Here is a 16,400-nt window from a genome sequence, read left to right as displayed (position 1 = left end):
TCTTGCTTCCCAGGACTTCCTGGGAAAGGATTCCACACGCTGCTCATGTCTCCCTAGGCCTCGGCGCTGGTGACAGCATCACCCAGTTGGTATGCTGGCTTGAAGGAGCCCGTTGGTACATTACCAGGAGTACTGCCAGCTGGGGCACGTGCACCGTGGAAATCGGGGCACACTGCTGCAAATGCTTCTTGAGAGCCAGCTTTTCCCAGCGTTATTAAACTTTCACCAGCCTTCAGCTGCCATGGTCCCCTCCCCCTGCTTCCAGCTCTGGTCCCCCGGTCATGAGGACCGTCTGCCTTCCCAATACAAGGGGTGTAAGGACAGATGGGTGGATGGACTGCGTTTCACCACCCTCCTTGGTACGCTTTCTAGCTACCCGCCAACCTCGTGCTCTGCTCTCTCTGATGTATATGAGTCAGCTCTACCAAATGTTCCCTTAAAGCCCCTTTTCTAATCCCAATGCCACAGTCTTCAAAGTAACCTGCTAACTCTCGTCTAAACTGGGTGCTGTTTCCCCACTTCTAATCATCCTCCAACTCCATGCAGCGTTTGACCGAATTGACCAACGTTCCTTCTAGAGCAAGGCTTGGAAAACTTTTTCTGTAAAAGGGCTGGATAGTAAATATTCTAGGTTTTGTGGGCCATAAGGTCTCTGTCACAGCTACCCAGCTCTTGCTGTTGTGGTGTGGAAGCAGCCTTAGACAGTTGATCAACAAGTGGGCGAGGCTATGTTCCAATAAAACTTTATTTAGGAAGATGGGCCAGGTGGCAGATACGGCCCACTGGCCACTGTTTGCTCACCCCTGCTGTAGAAACTCACTCTTCTCTTGGCTTGTCTCCTCTGCTGGTCTCTCTCCCTCCTCGTGGGTGTCCTTAAGTCCGTGTCCTGGGCTTTGCTTCTCCTTTTCCCCGCACAGTGAGCTCATCTCCCCTGTGACTTGAGCTGTCACTTCTATAGAGATGCTTCCCAGACCCCTTGCCTGATTCCTGGTTGGGCCGCGCGTCTCCCACTGCCTGTAAATCGTCTTCTTTCGGAGAAGGCACCACTGTTTCACACTCAGTAATTGCAACATGCAGTTAGCATCTTCCCTTCCAAATTGGCTCTTCTTTGCAGTCTATCAGGGTTACCCCCAGTCTTTCTGTTTCCTGTTAGAAACTTTGGGCCCGTCTTTGTCCTTTCTTTCCTTCATCCCCGTTTATCTCAAGTGTATCACCAGAGTCCTAAAATGTATTTCTTATTCCTCTGATAGGACCCTGTTCAGAGCCCTTCTCAACTTGCGATTGATTTAAAACAGTCTCCCTCAGCTGGTGTCCCTGCCAAAAACTCTCAGCTCCGGTCCAGCATGAAGAACTCTGCCAGAGAAATCTTAAATCACCGATTTCCCTGCCGTACAAAGAGTGCTTAGAAATCAATACAAAAACACTAACCAGCCAGTGGACCAAAAGAGCAAAGGATATGAACACAGAACTCACAGACAAAAAGTAATATCCAGTAAATATGGGAAAGCGCGCTTACTCTCATTCCTCATTTAAAGATGTAACGAAACTGCAAAGTTCGGAAGGGCCTGGCTGCCACTTGATGGGCATAAATTTTGAACCTGAAAAACCAGCCCGTGATGCAGCAGCGTTACTGGAGGTTTAAATCCGTGCAGCCTCTTCGGAGGTCAGTGTGGGGGAATGCGCTGCCACTTCAAGTGCACAGAACCTTTGAACTTTGGTTCCACTCACAGGAATGTGTCCCGTGGATCTAGTTGCCAGGCTCTGCGATATCTTTGTAGCGCCATTTGAGCAAAAAGCTAGGGGAAAATAAATTATGGTCCATGCAAGCAATGAAATAGTATGAGGCCATTTTAAAAGAGTGAAGTAGACCTCTGTGAAAGTGAGACAGGATTGCCGACATTAGTAAGTGAAACGAATGCAGAATGCTGTGTACATCTAAAGTTGCCGGGATGCATCTCAGACGTGGGTAACTGGTTATTTTGGAGAAATGGGACTTTTTATTTTTCATTTTATGTCTTCTGATGATGTTTTCATTTCTTACAATGTCATATTACTAAACTGAATTTAAAGGATCTCTTTTAACGACAAGGTCACTCTCTTGCGCCCGGCTTTCAGAGCCCGTCCAGGTTTCTCAGCATTCCTCAGCATGTATGTTCTGTTCTAGCCAAGCTGGACTTCTCGCTGTCCTCAGGTTCACGGCAGTGCCGCGTCCTGCCTTCACTCGTGCTCACTGCAGCCTCTTCGTCTGTCCTCAGCCTTGTTGAGGTCACCAAGGCCATCTCGGGGCCCTCCCTGCCTCCTCTGGGGAGTTTCTCTGACTGCCCCTGTCCCTGGGGAGCCTTATACTTTCATGAGGTTCTGCCATTAATGCTTAGTGATCCTCTTCTTGTTTCTGGTTTCTGCATCGCACCCGCAGTACTGGGCACCCAAAAATAAAGACTTAGTTGACTTAAAGAATATAATCTCGAATTATTATATGCTGAATTTTATGTCTGTTATTGTATTTTAAGGCAGCTTTAAGCACATTAGCACCAAGCCTGCAGTTAAAAGAAGGGATCCACACACACACACACACACACACACACACACACAGTCTGCAATCAGATACCTAAGCCTTTGGGTTAGCAAACTCCTCTCTGAAGATGCAGAGGTCCTTGATGTGTTAACACCTTGAACCACTTGAAGAAGTTCATGCTGTAATGTGAAATTGTTTCATCAGAGACTTTCTTCCCAACAATTAGATGAGCTCATCTCACTTGAAGGACCAGGAAGGACTTAGCATCTAGAGCAGGAAGTGGGGAGGGGAGACATAGACGGTAATTTAGGGGCCTGAGGAGTAGAGCTGGTGGTGTCTTCAGGGGTGGGACCAGCAGCTTCAAGGTTGGGCCACCGTGGAAGAGGGGGAGTGATTCATACGTATTTGTTACTGTGGTTTACGTGATCCTACACTGACACGGACAGGCTGAGATACAGGTACCCTTTTTTTTTTTTTTTTTTTTTTGCGGTACGCGGGCCTCTCACTGTCGTGGCCCCTCCCGTGGCGGAGCACAGGCTCCGGACGCGCAGGCCCAGCGGCCATGGCTCACGGGCCCAGCCGCTCCGCGGCACGTGGGATCTTCCCGGACCGGGGCACGAACCCGTGTTCCCCGCATCGGCAGGCGGACTCTCAACCACTGCGCCAAATCAAATCAATAAATTAATGAAGATAAACCTAGTTTTTATACATAGATTATATTTTCCAAATGCATATAATTGGAAAAAATTCATGTGATGCTGTCATGCCATCAAAAAAGACCAAAATGTCATTTCCAGGGATGTCAATAGGAGTCTTTTGCTATCATAGCAGCAGTAGTAGCAGCTAAAAGTAGAGGTTTGGAGCGAAGGGATCTGGGCTGGTTGGTGGGTTACAGGAATGCTTTAATGTTGGAAGCACAGAGGAAAGAGTAGAATTAAAAACAAAGACACAGCCCCCATGTTTTTTGAGAGGCAGGACCCTTTTGCTTTTATGTTTCTGTCACTTGCTCCAGGACCCTTCAGAAAGCCCTCTAACCACCTAAATAAATATTCACATGGCTGCTCAGCGTCTCATTAATAAACCAAGATTTGGTGGTAAAATATTCCAGAGTAACATATGATTTGCATCTCACCCTTGTTTAACTTTAAATCTCAAGCAATTAATAAATTAGACTCGAGAGGTTTTTAAGAAGTAACATCTTACACGCACCACAAATTGCATTATTTTTATGTGTAAATAATGATGAAAGGAGAGATTGTTCCTTTGATGTGGATAAACTGCGCTGTGGAATATGCAGAGAACATTCTTGAGTTTGGTCGCAGCCAAAACAAATAGACCAGTTCATGAAACAAAGCAGCAGCGTTCTTAGCAACAGCGTTACTTTTTCTTTTCTTCCCCATTGCTCTTTTCCCATCTTATATTCTTGCCATTCCTTGGGGCAGATTCATTCCAAGTTCAAAAGCGATGCTAGCCTGCATTTCCTCATCCAGGCAACCGGGTCCTTCTCAAGTTCTTCGCGGTGAACTTGTCTTCCTAGCAAGCTCAGACCAGATCACAGTTGGACTTGCTGGTTCTCCTGCAGTGAATCATTTTTGTCAGTAGTATTTCATTGTTGCTTAAAAAGCCAACTATTTCAAGTGTTAGCAGTATTTGGAATATTGGTTAGGAATATCGGTATTCCTCAGAGAGATATATTTACTTACTTTTCTATCTTCCAAGCTGGCTTATCTAGTTTCCTTTTATTTTATTTTATTTTTTATTTTCTATTTATTTTTTTGGCTGCGTTGCGTCTTCATTGCTGCGCGTGGGCTTTCTCTAGTTGGGGCGAGTGGGGGCTACTCTTCGCTGCAGTGCACGGGCTTCTCATTGCGGTGGCCTCTCCTGTTGCGGAGCACGGGCTCTAGGCGGGCAGGCTCAGTAGTTGTGGCTGGCAGGCTCTAGAGCGCAGGCTCAGTAGTTGTGGCCCACGGGCTTAGTTGCTCCGTGGTACGTGGGATCTTCCCGGACCAGGGCTCGAACACTGCATTGGCAGGCGGACTCCCAACCACTGAGCCACCAGGGAAGTCCCTCCTTTTATTTTTAAATCGTATCTGCAGATCCTTGTTTACAGAGTCTGAGTCTGGCCTGATTTCTTCTTTGGTATATACTCAATAAACAGCACCTTGTTTTAAGTTCACGTCTCCCAGGGGAAAAGGATGCAGAAACAGTTTGGACTCCTGTTAGAATGTGGAGCAAGTTCAGGATGAACCTCACAAGATGGTTCGTGTTCTACATCTGACCAGGCACGTCTTCTTCCTTGAACACAACGTGTAGCTAAGATGAACTATGAGGTAGTTGTGCTGAACTGCAGAGGCCAGAGGTGTACACTTGACCTGCAGTCCCTCCCAGCCTAGAGAGCGGGTCTTCCGCCACGTGAGCAAATTTGCTGCGGCCCTGTCTCAGCCTTGCTGACAAGTCCACCTTCCCTTCTTGGCCTGGTGCTTTTTCGTTAACACTGATCCTGAGCGCTGGTCACTTCAAATTACAGTCTTGTCTATCAGATCCTGAGTCACCTTTTCTCTAGCTGAGTTTTTATTCCGATTTCTTTTCTTCTGATAGCAGTTTTCCACTCAAGCTCACCATCTTCCTGTTCTCCTCCATCCTCCCTTTATTCTTAACAAAGTTTGATGAGCAAAGTATTAAATATAGTGGATTCCTGTGAAACTTGCGTTTTATATCAGCTAAAATCGCAGTCCCACTATACCTCATGGATCAATAGTATCTTAAAGTTGAAAAGACTCTTAGAGAACTGGCTCCCCCACCTCCCATGCTCATCCCATCTCACAGATAAAAATCCTGAGCCCACCTGAGGGGACGTGCACGGTCCTTTTCACGTAGCTGTTGGCAGCTTCAAGCCTCGAACCCAAGGCTCCCACGTCTTTGGTCTTGCCCTTGTGCTCCATGTATTCAAACACACATGAGAATGGAAATAAAGTAAAATGTATTTTACTTTAAAATATATGTGAGCTGTCGAAATGGACGAAGCCTCTTCCTCACGACCTGATGCGGTTCCTGTGACTCAAGCAGAACTTCCCTTTGGCTTTTAGACTGGGGCTCGGCGAAGGCATTGCTTGTCTGGACGGTTGGAGAAACGTTTCCTTCTGTCGTTGGCTTTGTTGCTTGCTGTGACTTTTTACAATTATCACTAGTTGTTCTTGGAATCAACATGTTTAAGGCCAATTTAGAATAGAGGTCGTGATTTGAAAAGCAACTTTCTAAAAGCACGTTACCTAACTTAAAGAGCGTTTCGAAGGAGGGAAACGGTGAATCACGGTCTCTCACAGCCTCATAGACGTGGAGCTTCGGCAGACACCCCACGATTGGTTTGTGCGAAGACCGAAGAATTCGTTTTCCAAGAGGAAACCGATCATTTTGAGAATCCGTGTCGTTCACATGGCTTTATTTGTATGATTCCAGTGATCAGTGAACGAAGTCAGTACAGCAGCCTTCTTTATTTCTGGAAGGACGCTAACAGTGGACTGAAAATGGCAGGCTCTGGGGTCCCTTGGAGTAATTTTTTCAACCTTTGCCGAACTGTGAAGTGTTACCCGAAACCCCATCTTTTTGTTCCCACTGTTTCATTTTTCTGAGGCTCAAAGCATCCTCTTAGGTGTGCTTGCCTGTGTTGCGTTTCAGAGACGTGCAGGGCTTAATAACGTGGGTTCTGGAGCCAAGACTGCCCGGGTTCAAATCCTGCTCTTACCGTTCAGGAACCGTGGGACCTCAAACACGTTACTCTCCGGGCTCTCTGGGCCCCAGTTGCCTCATTTCACAAAATGGAAGTTATGAAAGATGAGCAGGAATTGCTGTGAGAATTAAATGATTACTGCTCGAACAGCGTTTAGGACAGTGCTTCCATTTACTAAGCCCTGCGTATGTGTAACTGTTCAATCCTGAGTTCAAAGACCCGATCCAGTGAGAGTGGAGGGGTGCTCGGATGCAGCCCCGCTGAATCCCCGCTCTCGAGCCCGGCCCCTCGAGCCGCTGTCTGCGCTCCGCGCCCGCGCGCTTCCTCTCGCTTTACAGGCTGACTTGGGTCCCGGCCCCTCACGGAAACCGCTCCTTGTGTTGCTGGCGGCGCCCTCGTTGCTCAGCCCTCGGACCCCTGCCCTCACTCTGCGGCCCCTGCAGCACCCGACGCTCGGCCCTGTGTGTCCCTCTTGCCCTCGAATCCCGTCCATCCTCGGGAACTCTTCCACCCTCTTCTGGTTCGGCCGGGTGACGCACGCGGCCTCCGCCCCCGCTGCCGCCTGGACGTGGAGCGTCCTGTCCCTACCCCACGTCCCCGGTCTCACTGCATTCCAGACCTTTCTGGAAGTGCCCTGGTCCTCCACACACAGCTCGGCGTAGCCTGCAGGAACCTGAAACTCATCGCGTCCAGACAGCGAGGCGTGCCCGGGCCCCTTCCAGGCGCTCCCGGACGCGGTAGCGGCCCCGACCTCCTTCCCGCTCACCTCCTTCCCGCTCGTCGCTCGTCGCCGCAGGCGGCCTGTCGCCCGGCCTCGCGTCCCCTTGGCTCGGCCCTTCCCCTCGCGCGGGGGGCGCCCTCTGTGTCCTGACGCTGAGCGGCGTCGCCCGCAGGCTCGCCCTCCCGCCGCTTCTCCCGCGCACCCAGCGCCGGCTTTCCCCCCCACCCCGGGTCCCGGGTTCCCCCAGGCTTGCGAGGCTCCCGACCCACTGCCTCGGCAAGCTCGTGCCTCCGCCCCGCGGGCACCCCAGCCTCGCTCCTCCGCTACCCCTGCGACCTGACGCCTCTGCCCCGAGGAGTACTGCGCTGGCCACGGCCGCCTCCCAGGACTGCCTTCCGCTCCACCCTTTCTGCCCCCTTGTGGGCTCGGACTCTCTCCCGGCCGTGGGCACACGGGCGTGGTGACGGCCGTCACCTCTGCGCTGGGCGCTCGGCTCCAGCAGGACGAGGGCCACTCACCACAGCCCCGGGCCCAGTCTGGTGCCGAGACCTCGTGGTCGTGCAGCGCTCGTGTGTCGGCCCGCCGGATGGTCACTGGCGGATAAAGGCCTAGTGTCCACTCGAGTGTGGCGTGTATGAATCGGGAAAGACAGAGTGCCTCTCAGAAAGCACTTTCCTTTCTTCAGAAACAACTTTTTAAAGTTTTATCGGGGTATAGGTGACTTACAACGCTGTGCTAGTTTTAGGTGTACAGCACAGTGATTCAGTTCTACAGGTACAAATTGGTTTTTCAGATTCTTTTCCCGTACAGGTCATTACAGAATACTGAGCAGAGTCCCCTGTGCTGTGCAGCAGGTCCTCGTTGATCATCTATGTCATACACAGTAGTGTGTATATATTAATCCCAGACTCCTAATTTATCCCTCCCTACCCCTGACGCTTCCCTCCTTTGGGGACCGTAAGTCTGTTTTCAGAATCTGTGAGTCTGTTCCTGTTTTGTAAATAAGTTATATCAATGTTTTAAATTTATGGCAACACTCATGCAGAGAAAGCAAGCGATTTAATTTCCGAAGCATCCCTGAACCCTTATATTCTCCACCACGCGTCTGGGGCACGTCCTCAGACTCACCCTCACACCCCCGCCCAGTCCCTCCTCTTTCCTGTTTTCTGTACATCTCTCTGGGGCAAATCATTCATAGCATCTCTCTGAATTTTTCATGCAGCGACACTTGACAAAATTTTAGGGCTGAAAAAACAATCATACTTACAGTTTTACCCCAAGATAAGAACATTTTCTGGTCTGTCCTCTTTCAGTCATCAACCCCTAGACCATCTAGAAGTTCTGAAAAGCTGGATTTCCTTTCCCTTCTCCTTAGGAGATTTATCCCACTTTTGTTTCAGCATGTTCAGGCTGGGTTGTTTCATGACATTTGTTAATGTTTTATCAATAAACATAAAGAAATATGTGCCCCCCCAAAAGTTCAGCTAAATCCTCCCAAGAATGAAATCAATAGAATTTAATACAAATACATGTTTAACTGCTAATGAAATAGACATTAAATTTAAGGGGTCCGTGAAAAGAGGCTGTCTTCCTAATGGGATGAGTTGAAGGAGGTGCTTTGCGAAAACTTAATCATTGATTATATTCTAGAGAAAAATAGTAAATATTTGATCGAAATTAAAATGGTAAATGCAACTTCCAGTTAAGAAAGAGCAAAATATCGCCTTAACATTCCAGGACATTCACTTAGTCAAGTATTGAGAGTTGAGATAGATACATTTTACATTAATAGAGAAAAGTTGTCAGAAGAAAATACCTGCAGGCAAAAAAGTTGTATCGTTCCCTTTAGTTTTTAGACTGAGATTGCTTCAGATGCTTCTGAGGTCTGCCTGCCAAGTGCCCATCAGTGGGCAAGACGGAGCAATCAGCTTCTCTCCTTGTATTTCCCGTATTTCCTCCTGGCCAAGAAGCCAGGGGCCCTTGGAAACATTTTCACCTTCAGCCACCCATGCCTCATCGGGCACAAATTCTCTAGCTACTAGTTTTCCAAGAAGTGGTGTGCAGGAAAATTAAAACTTGAAAGCCGAGAGAGTCTGGAAAAAGAGATTTGACCCAAAAAAAAGTTTTCAAAGCAGTGCTTTGTGTTTATCATATGGCATCTATAAAGTACAGCTCCTCCGCCGGGGGATACTGCACGAGAATATGTACTTCCAAATGGCTGCCTCTAGGTTAAGCCCTGGAGCCAGGAGGAAGAGCCAGGATTCAAAGGCCAGAGAGGAAAAAGCGCTAATCAAAAGAATAGATAAAAATTATGTACAGTGACCATAGTATGGCATTTCTGAAAATCATCAGATCAGTTTCAAAACCTTATTTTTGTTCTATTCCTAGTGTCTTTTTGGAGTTTTTCTCTGTCTTCTGGGACTAACCTGCCTTCCTATCTGTGAGATCATTACAGTTTAGAGAGAGAGAGTGAGCTGTGTGCTGCCCATCTGGCCACTTGCCTGAGGTACACGACGTCCTTTCAAAGGCTATTTCTGGGGAAGGTTTAAAATTCATAGTAAAGACTTTTTAGTGTGGTGTAGTCAGAAGTCCTACAATAATACATATTTATTTAGCTGAGCAAATTACATTTCCCAACAGGAGCCCAGTCATAAAGGTTAGCATTTTTCTCGGAATTAAATGAAATGGAACATGTAAATACAAATGTCATTGCAACCGAGAATGTCTTCAGGCTTGAATTATGTGCACCATTGTTTAGGGACTGGCTTCTGTCGGTGTAAATGCCATTTGTAACTGAAAAGTTATGGCAATGTTAATCATCTCTAGAATCCAGACCTGGGATTGCAGCATGACTCCTAGGGTGCCATCTGCCGTAACTCTCTTGCCCCATCCGGTTCCCAGCAAGGCCCTCAGAATCACATCATCCCCTGAAATGCCCGTTTGTGGCCTCGTATTCTCGAATTGTTTTTCTCCTCATAGTGTCATGATCCCGACTCTTCACTCCCACCCTTAGCCCCCAAATTTTGAATCGATTACACACACCACCAAGGCTATTGTAGGAAGATGTCTCCCTTGCATCCCAAACGGAAACGTGTTTCCCAACAGAAACATTGTAATAAATGGTGGATACTGGGTCTCACAAGGGTGCAATATAATATTTCATACACATACGGGTTCAATAAGCTTTTTCAGGTTCAGCTCTTCCCCCAGATACGAACTTTGACGTGACCCTGAGTACCCTCCTCCCACCCGCCACCTGGCCCACTTTCCCCTCTCGGCCTCTTATACCCGCTGGAGAGCAGGGCTGTGCTGTTCTCTTCTTTCTGCCCGTGCGTTCCTTTCTGGTTCTTTGCTTGATTCCCAGCGTCCAGTTCAGTATATGGCAAATAGTGAGCACGCGTTCAAAGTATGTTGAAGGGAGAAATGAAGTTGGCATTACATCTACCAGCTCATAAAAGCACGCTCTTAAAAACGATTGACTTCCGCCCACTTGTTTTCCGTGTTAGCCGTGGGAGTGGGGATGGCGCTGGGCCTTGTGACCGAGGTCACGTTGCTGGCGATAGGGTGGAGGCTGTTGGTCATGAAGCCGTGGCTCCACACTCCTCTTAACGTGTCCTCTACGGTCGCACTCACTGGCTCTTCTTTTCTCTTCGGGAGCCCTGAGTATAAATCCTGCACCAATGCTCTACGATTTTTTTCTCTATTTTTTTCCCTCAGTAAACTCACCGCGGATCGCTCTGCAGAAGAATCACAGCTTTGACCCTAGTTTCCCCGGAGTTGACACCCCAGTGGGGATGAGCTCTCAGAATCCAGAGCTCAGGGTGTTTTCTCCCCACTCGCACCGCGCGTGGCCCCGGTTATACTCGGCTCCTCGGCTGCCTTGTCCCTTCCTTGACTCCTGCGCAGTCTGCTGTTCGTGCGCCGCACATTCACCCTTTGCTTTCTACCCAGTTTACGCCTGTTGCCTCTCTCTCCCGACTCTTCCTGAGTCTCCCTGCTCCGTGCCGTCCAGCTCTTCTTCCGTGTGTCCCTAGAGCAGATAAATCAGCCCCATGTCTAAACAGACCGAATCATGTCCCTCCCCTACTCAGAAGCTTCCAGAGGGGACGATTTTTATTGCCTAAATATACCCACTGTTTCCATGTATATAGATCTTTAATGATGTTGTCTCTTTCACCAGGTCAGAATATGGGATTGCTTAATTTAACAAAACGGAGGCGAAGTTAAGGTTTTTGGAGGAGAGGGAAGAGAGGAGCTCAGAGCATATGCCTAAGGACACAGGTGGCCGATTAGTGTAGGGTTTGGGGATGGAGACGGCCAGGGCTGCGCACTCACGCTCTGAGCCCAGAGGGGAAGGGAGAAGAGTCAACCGACAAGCATATTCCGTTAGGTAGCGTTCATCTTCACACCGGGGGCCAGTAATTGCCAAGTCAGTCGTGAGAATTTGGACGCTGCATAGACCTTCCCCCCAAACACGAATATTGTAAAATATGTGGTTTGTTGGCTCTTGTACACTTTGATTAGCTGGGTTATCACAACCCAGAGAAAATTAGATGTGACGAACAGAGTTACCTAAAGAGGTCACATATCTACACTGTGGGGAGGGAAATGAAAATATATATTTTTATATCTATATATATGTACATACGTATGCATGTGAACGTGTGGGACACAGAGAGACGTGGGCGGGGGCTGGGAGGGGGTGTTAGAGCTGAGTTGGAACTGTCTGGTCCCTGCTCTAATTTTCATTTTTGAAAACTGCAGTTCAAAGGGACATATTGTCTTGGGAAAAATCAAATCCTTTCTGGAGAGGAGAAGGTAGAAGATGCTTTTACGTAACTTAGGTGAAGATTATATTCAAGGTTTGAAGAACTGATATTCAGACTCCTTTACACGTGTGGCTGGGAAGCTCGTGTGCGCACGTGAGGAGTGGCCAGAATTAGAGAGAAGAGGCAGTTTGCGTGTCATGCCCTTCAGCTCCTTGGAGGGGAACCTACGGCAGAAGGAGAGTAAACTGGCTTGGCCTGCAGGAACTCATAGCTCTCAGAGGATTCGAGGGATGGAAATGGGCTGTATTCATGGAATATTTGCATTCTGCCGTCACCTGGACCTGTTTTGTCAGGAACCAACGTGCAGCACGACAATTTGGCGTGGCTCTTAAAATAACTTCTAAATTGTTCTTTACACAGTATAGGTTTTCCTTAAATGGCTATATTTAGGTTTTCTTATGTTTTTGTTTCTAAAGTTAATATAATTTGTATCCTTTGCAGATTTGGACTTGAGGTTCCCCAAAATAAAAACAGCAATTTCAGAAGGCTATGTAATAATTTCAATTATATCAGCAGGTTCTAATTGTCTGCATACCTGGTAACACCCTAGACCACTACTATCTGCTAGAAAAGCCATCTTCTACTCCCACCTTACATTATGCGTTTCCGTAAGCGACCAGAATACTCGGGAGCCATATGTCATCTACCTACCTTACTATAAAGTTCAGAAACCAGAAAAAACACAGGAAAAGTGAGAATGATTGACGTATGGAGACTGCAGGGGGGTTTGTGTTGTCAGTGTACTAGGCTGCGAATGCTTCGAACGTGTTTCCCATGTGTTTGTTTGTTTTTAATTTTTTTTTTAAGATTTTTATTTTTACTTTTTTTGGCTGCATTGGGTCTTTGTTGCTATACGTGGGCTTTCTCTAGTTGTGGTGAGCAGGGGCTATTCTTCGTTGCAGCGTGCGGGCTTCTCATTGCAGTGGCTTCTCTTGTTGCGGAGCACGGGCTGTAGGTGCAAGGGCTTCAGTAGTTGCGGCACACAAGCTCAGTAGTTGTGGCTCGCGGGCTCTAGAGCTCAGGCTCAGTAGTTGTGGCGCACGGGCTGAGTTGCTCCACGGCATGTGGGATCTTCCTGGACCAGGGCTCGAACCCGTGTCCCCTGCATTGGTAGGCAGATTCTTATCCACTGCACCACCAGGAAAGTCCCTTCCCATGTGTTTTGTGCCTTGAGTCTGCCTTTCCTAGTTTTTATGCCCAGTTTTCACCTCGTTCCTGAGCCAGCATTAGCCGGTTCAGCCTGGCACAGGTGATTTTTGGCATAAACGAAGTTTCATTCCAGTTCCATGGTGCACAGCCCTGAGTCCCATCTAGTCCTTGCTTCTGAGTGTCACCCGTGCACCCGCCTACGCAGAGGACAGACTCACTCACATCTTCTCATCAAAAGTGGAAGGTAGAGCAGGGCCCACACAGCTCTAACCCAGCTTACTTTCTAGTACTATTTTGGTCACTATTTACATTTGCTGGGGAGAAAGCAGAAGGCTTTTTTTGTTGCTCAAAACCCTTCTGAAGCCCCATGGCACAGCAGAAATTATATGTTGGTCTGGGCTTTGCTGGTCAGATGGACGAGGGCGGTCACTGCACATGGAGGATGGGGCTGCGTGTAACCCTGCCCGGCTTCGTGTCAGTGCCGCGAGCATTTTAATACGCCGTTTTCCAAAGTCTTCGGAACTATTCCTGCGTGGCGTATAAGCAATGTTAGACATCGTTTTCTCCAGACTGCTCGCCACCTGACATATAAATACAGAATAGTCTCCTCGGAGACCCAGAAGAAGTGGGTAAAGAGGTGTTTATTTTTTGTCCTATTATTCATCTTCTGTGTGTCTTATCCGTGAGTTATAGGAAAAGTCATCAGAATTACCCCGTGAGGGCAAGACCCATCCATCCCTCAGCCCAATTGCCCTCCCTTGCAGCATCTCGGCAATTGTTCTGTTGAGGACAGCGGGCTTTTGAGACAAATCCGTTGCATGAGCACAGGGTGAAAGTGAGACTTCTATTCCACGTGCCGCTCTCTGCAGAATGGGGGGCGGGGGAGGGAAGGTGACCCCCACATCCAGCTGGCTGAGAGCAGCACACAAGGGGGCAAGGGGAAGGCAAACGTGGAGGGGTGTTCCCAGAGGAGCGTAACCTGGAAGAACTAGCGTGGGGAGGCCAGGAGCACCCCACATCCACGCCCGTCTCAGCCATCATCAGGGGTGCTGGGGTGCGGGGGCCCCCCCAGGACCACCCCGCTGACTCAGGTCCCTGTTCAAAGATAAACAGGAAGTCGAAGTGCCTTGATAACAAATCATGTTCGCTGATGTTCTGGAGTCCCTTGAACGTGTCTTGCCTTGGATGAGATTGAATTAGGAACAAATTGAATGTGTTGAGAATGATCCCAGAGGATGAAGACCACGTGTGCAACTTAAAGTGGCCGTAGGACTGGAGGGACCTGGAAACTCAAGGCCCCTTTCTGAGTTTTCACCGAGGGGTGGAAGAGCTGCGTGCATGAAGCAAGATTAAAAGAACAGTGGGAGACAGAGGGATAGAGGCTTTATGATTACACTCTGAGCGCGCTGCTCTCGGGCGCGTGGGGAGAAGACGGGAGAAAGACGCTGGGCTCAGAGAGGTGTATGTGGGTGCGGGGAGTATGGAAATTTTATTTTCCTCTTTATGCTTTTCTGTTTTTCTTCACCTGGCATGTGTTATTTTACAGTCAGAAGTAAAACATAAAAACAAGTAAAACATCAATTTTTAAAATAGATGTTAGGCGCTGGAACAGAGATTGATCTACCAGCGGGAGATTGAGAGGCCTTAGCTGTTCTGAAGTTGGGCCAACAAGCCATGCTAGCAGTGAATCAATGAGGGAGTAGAATTTTAAAAAATTTATTTAAAAAGTCAGATTTCCTAGGCCACATCTTGCAATGCACTAAAATGAGTTTTACCAATTTTGACGAGAAACCACGCTTATCTTAAGCTGTAGGTAGGTGTTTGGTTTGTGGCAATTCATTTCAAAAAAACCTGTGCTAGCCTTATGGTTTTAGTTACAGGCATAATTCATCAGTAAAAGCAACCCTTTGATGAAGTTAAGGTTGAACAAATATATTTTGGCTTCATTCTACCAAGAAACAGCTTTGGTTTTTGCTTAAAAATATTTTTTTGACGATTTGCATCCCTGCATTAAGTGCTGGGTCTTTTGATTCAAGCTGGTTCTTCTATAGTTCATGAAGTCTCGCACATTATTGTCTTTTACTCAAGTTAGTTTGAAAGGTGTTAAAACGTTATTAAGGGCTTTTCTTTGTATTGATCACGTGCTACTCCTAGTGATTAGAAGGATAACACTTACACTCCTGGAAACAGTTACTGTTAATTCAGTAACTCACAAAAAGTTTTAATCCTTCATGTTCTCTTTTTTAAATTTTTTTTTTTATTGAAGTATAGTTGATTTACAATGCTGTGTTAGTTTCAGGTGTATAGCTAAGTGATTCACTTATACATATATACATGTATATATTCTTCTGCAGATTCTTTTCCCTTATAGGCTATTACAAGATAATGAATATAGTTCCCTGTGCTATACCATAGGTCCTTATTGTTTATCTATTTCAAGTTTAGTAGTGTGTATCTGCTAATCCCAAACTCCTAACTTATCCCTGCCCCCCCCTTTCCCCTTTGGTAACCATAAGTTTGTTTTCTGTGTCTGGATGGGTCTATTTATGTTTTGTATATAAGTTCATATGTATCATTTTTTTTAGATTTCACATATAAGTGATATCATATGGTATTTGTCTTTCTCTGTCTGACTTCACTTAGTATGATACTCTCTAGGTCCATCCATGTTGCTGCAAATGGCATTATTTCATTCCTTTCTATGCTGAGTAGTATTCCATTCTTCTTTGTCCATTCATCTATCCATGGGCACATAGATTGCTTCCATATCTTGGCTACTGTAAATAATGTTTCAGTGAACACTGGAGTGCATATCTTTTTGAGTTACTCTTTCGTTTCATTCAGATACATACCCAGAAGTGGAATTACTGAATTGTATGGTAGTTCTAGTTTTAATTTTTTGAGGAATCTTTATACTTTTTTCCAGAAGGGCTGCACCAATTTATATTCCCATCAACAGCACATGGGGGGGTCCCTTTTCGCTACATCCTCGCCAACATTTGTTATTTTTTGTCTTTTTGATAATCGCCATTCTGACAGGTGTGAGGTGACATCTCATTGTGGTTTTGATTTGCATTTCCGTATTGATCAGTGATGTTGAGCATCTTTTCATGTGTGTTGGCCACCTGTATGTCTTCTTTGGAGGAATGGCTGTTCAGGTCTTCTGTCCATTCTTTAATCGGGTTGTTTGAGTTTTTTAATGTCAAATTGTATAAGTTCTTTATATCTTTTGGATATTAGCCTCTATTGGTTATATGATTTGCAAATGTCTTCTCCCATTCATTCTATTGATGGTTGCCTTTTCATTTTATTGATGGTTTCCTTTCTTGTGCCAAAGCTTTTTAGTTTGAGGTAGTCCCATTTGTTTATTTTTGGAGACAGGTCCAAAAAAATATTGCTAAGACCAATACCAAAGAGCTTACTGCCTATGTTTTCTTCTAGGAGGTTTACGGTTTCAGG

At 46.8% G+C, this 16,400-nt stretch overlaps 1 protein-coding gene across 28 annotated transcripts in view; it reads left to right on the top strand.

Annotated features, from left to right (window-relative positions):
* The window catches only part of CEP112 (centrosomal protein 112), a 416,875-nt gene that overhangs the window by 344,666 nt on the left and 55,809 nt on the right, over positions 1 to 16,400 (top strand). The window contains exon 24 of one of the 28 annotated variants that reach the window (XM_073796989.1): positions 1,251 to 2,444. The exons of the other annotated variants lie outside the window; for them this stretch is intronic. Within the exon in view, the coding sequence (XP_073653090.1) occupies positions 1,251 to 1,406 (156 nt within the window). The 3' untranslated portion in view covers positions 1,407 to 2,444. Of the gene's footprint in view, positions 1 to 1,250; positions 2,445 to 16,400 lie in introns of those variants that run through there. 28 annotated transcript variants of the gene reach the window in all.

Source organism: Tursiops truncatus, chromosome 20 (genome assembly GCF_011762595.2).
Source record: "Tursiops truncatus isolate mTurTru1 chromosome 20, mTurTru1.mat.Y, whole genome shotgun sequence".
Classification (NCBI taxonomy): Eukaryota; Metazoa; Chordata; class Mammalia; order Artiodactyla; family Delphinidae; genus Tursiops; species Tursiops truncatus.
The sequence above is the reverse complement of the archived record's forward strand: the minus strand, read 5'-3'. Positions and strand labels throughout refer to the sequence as shown.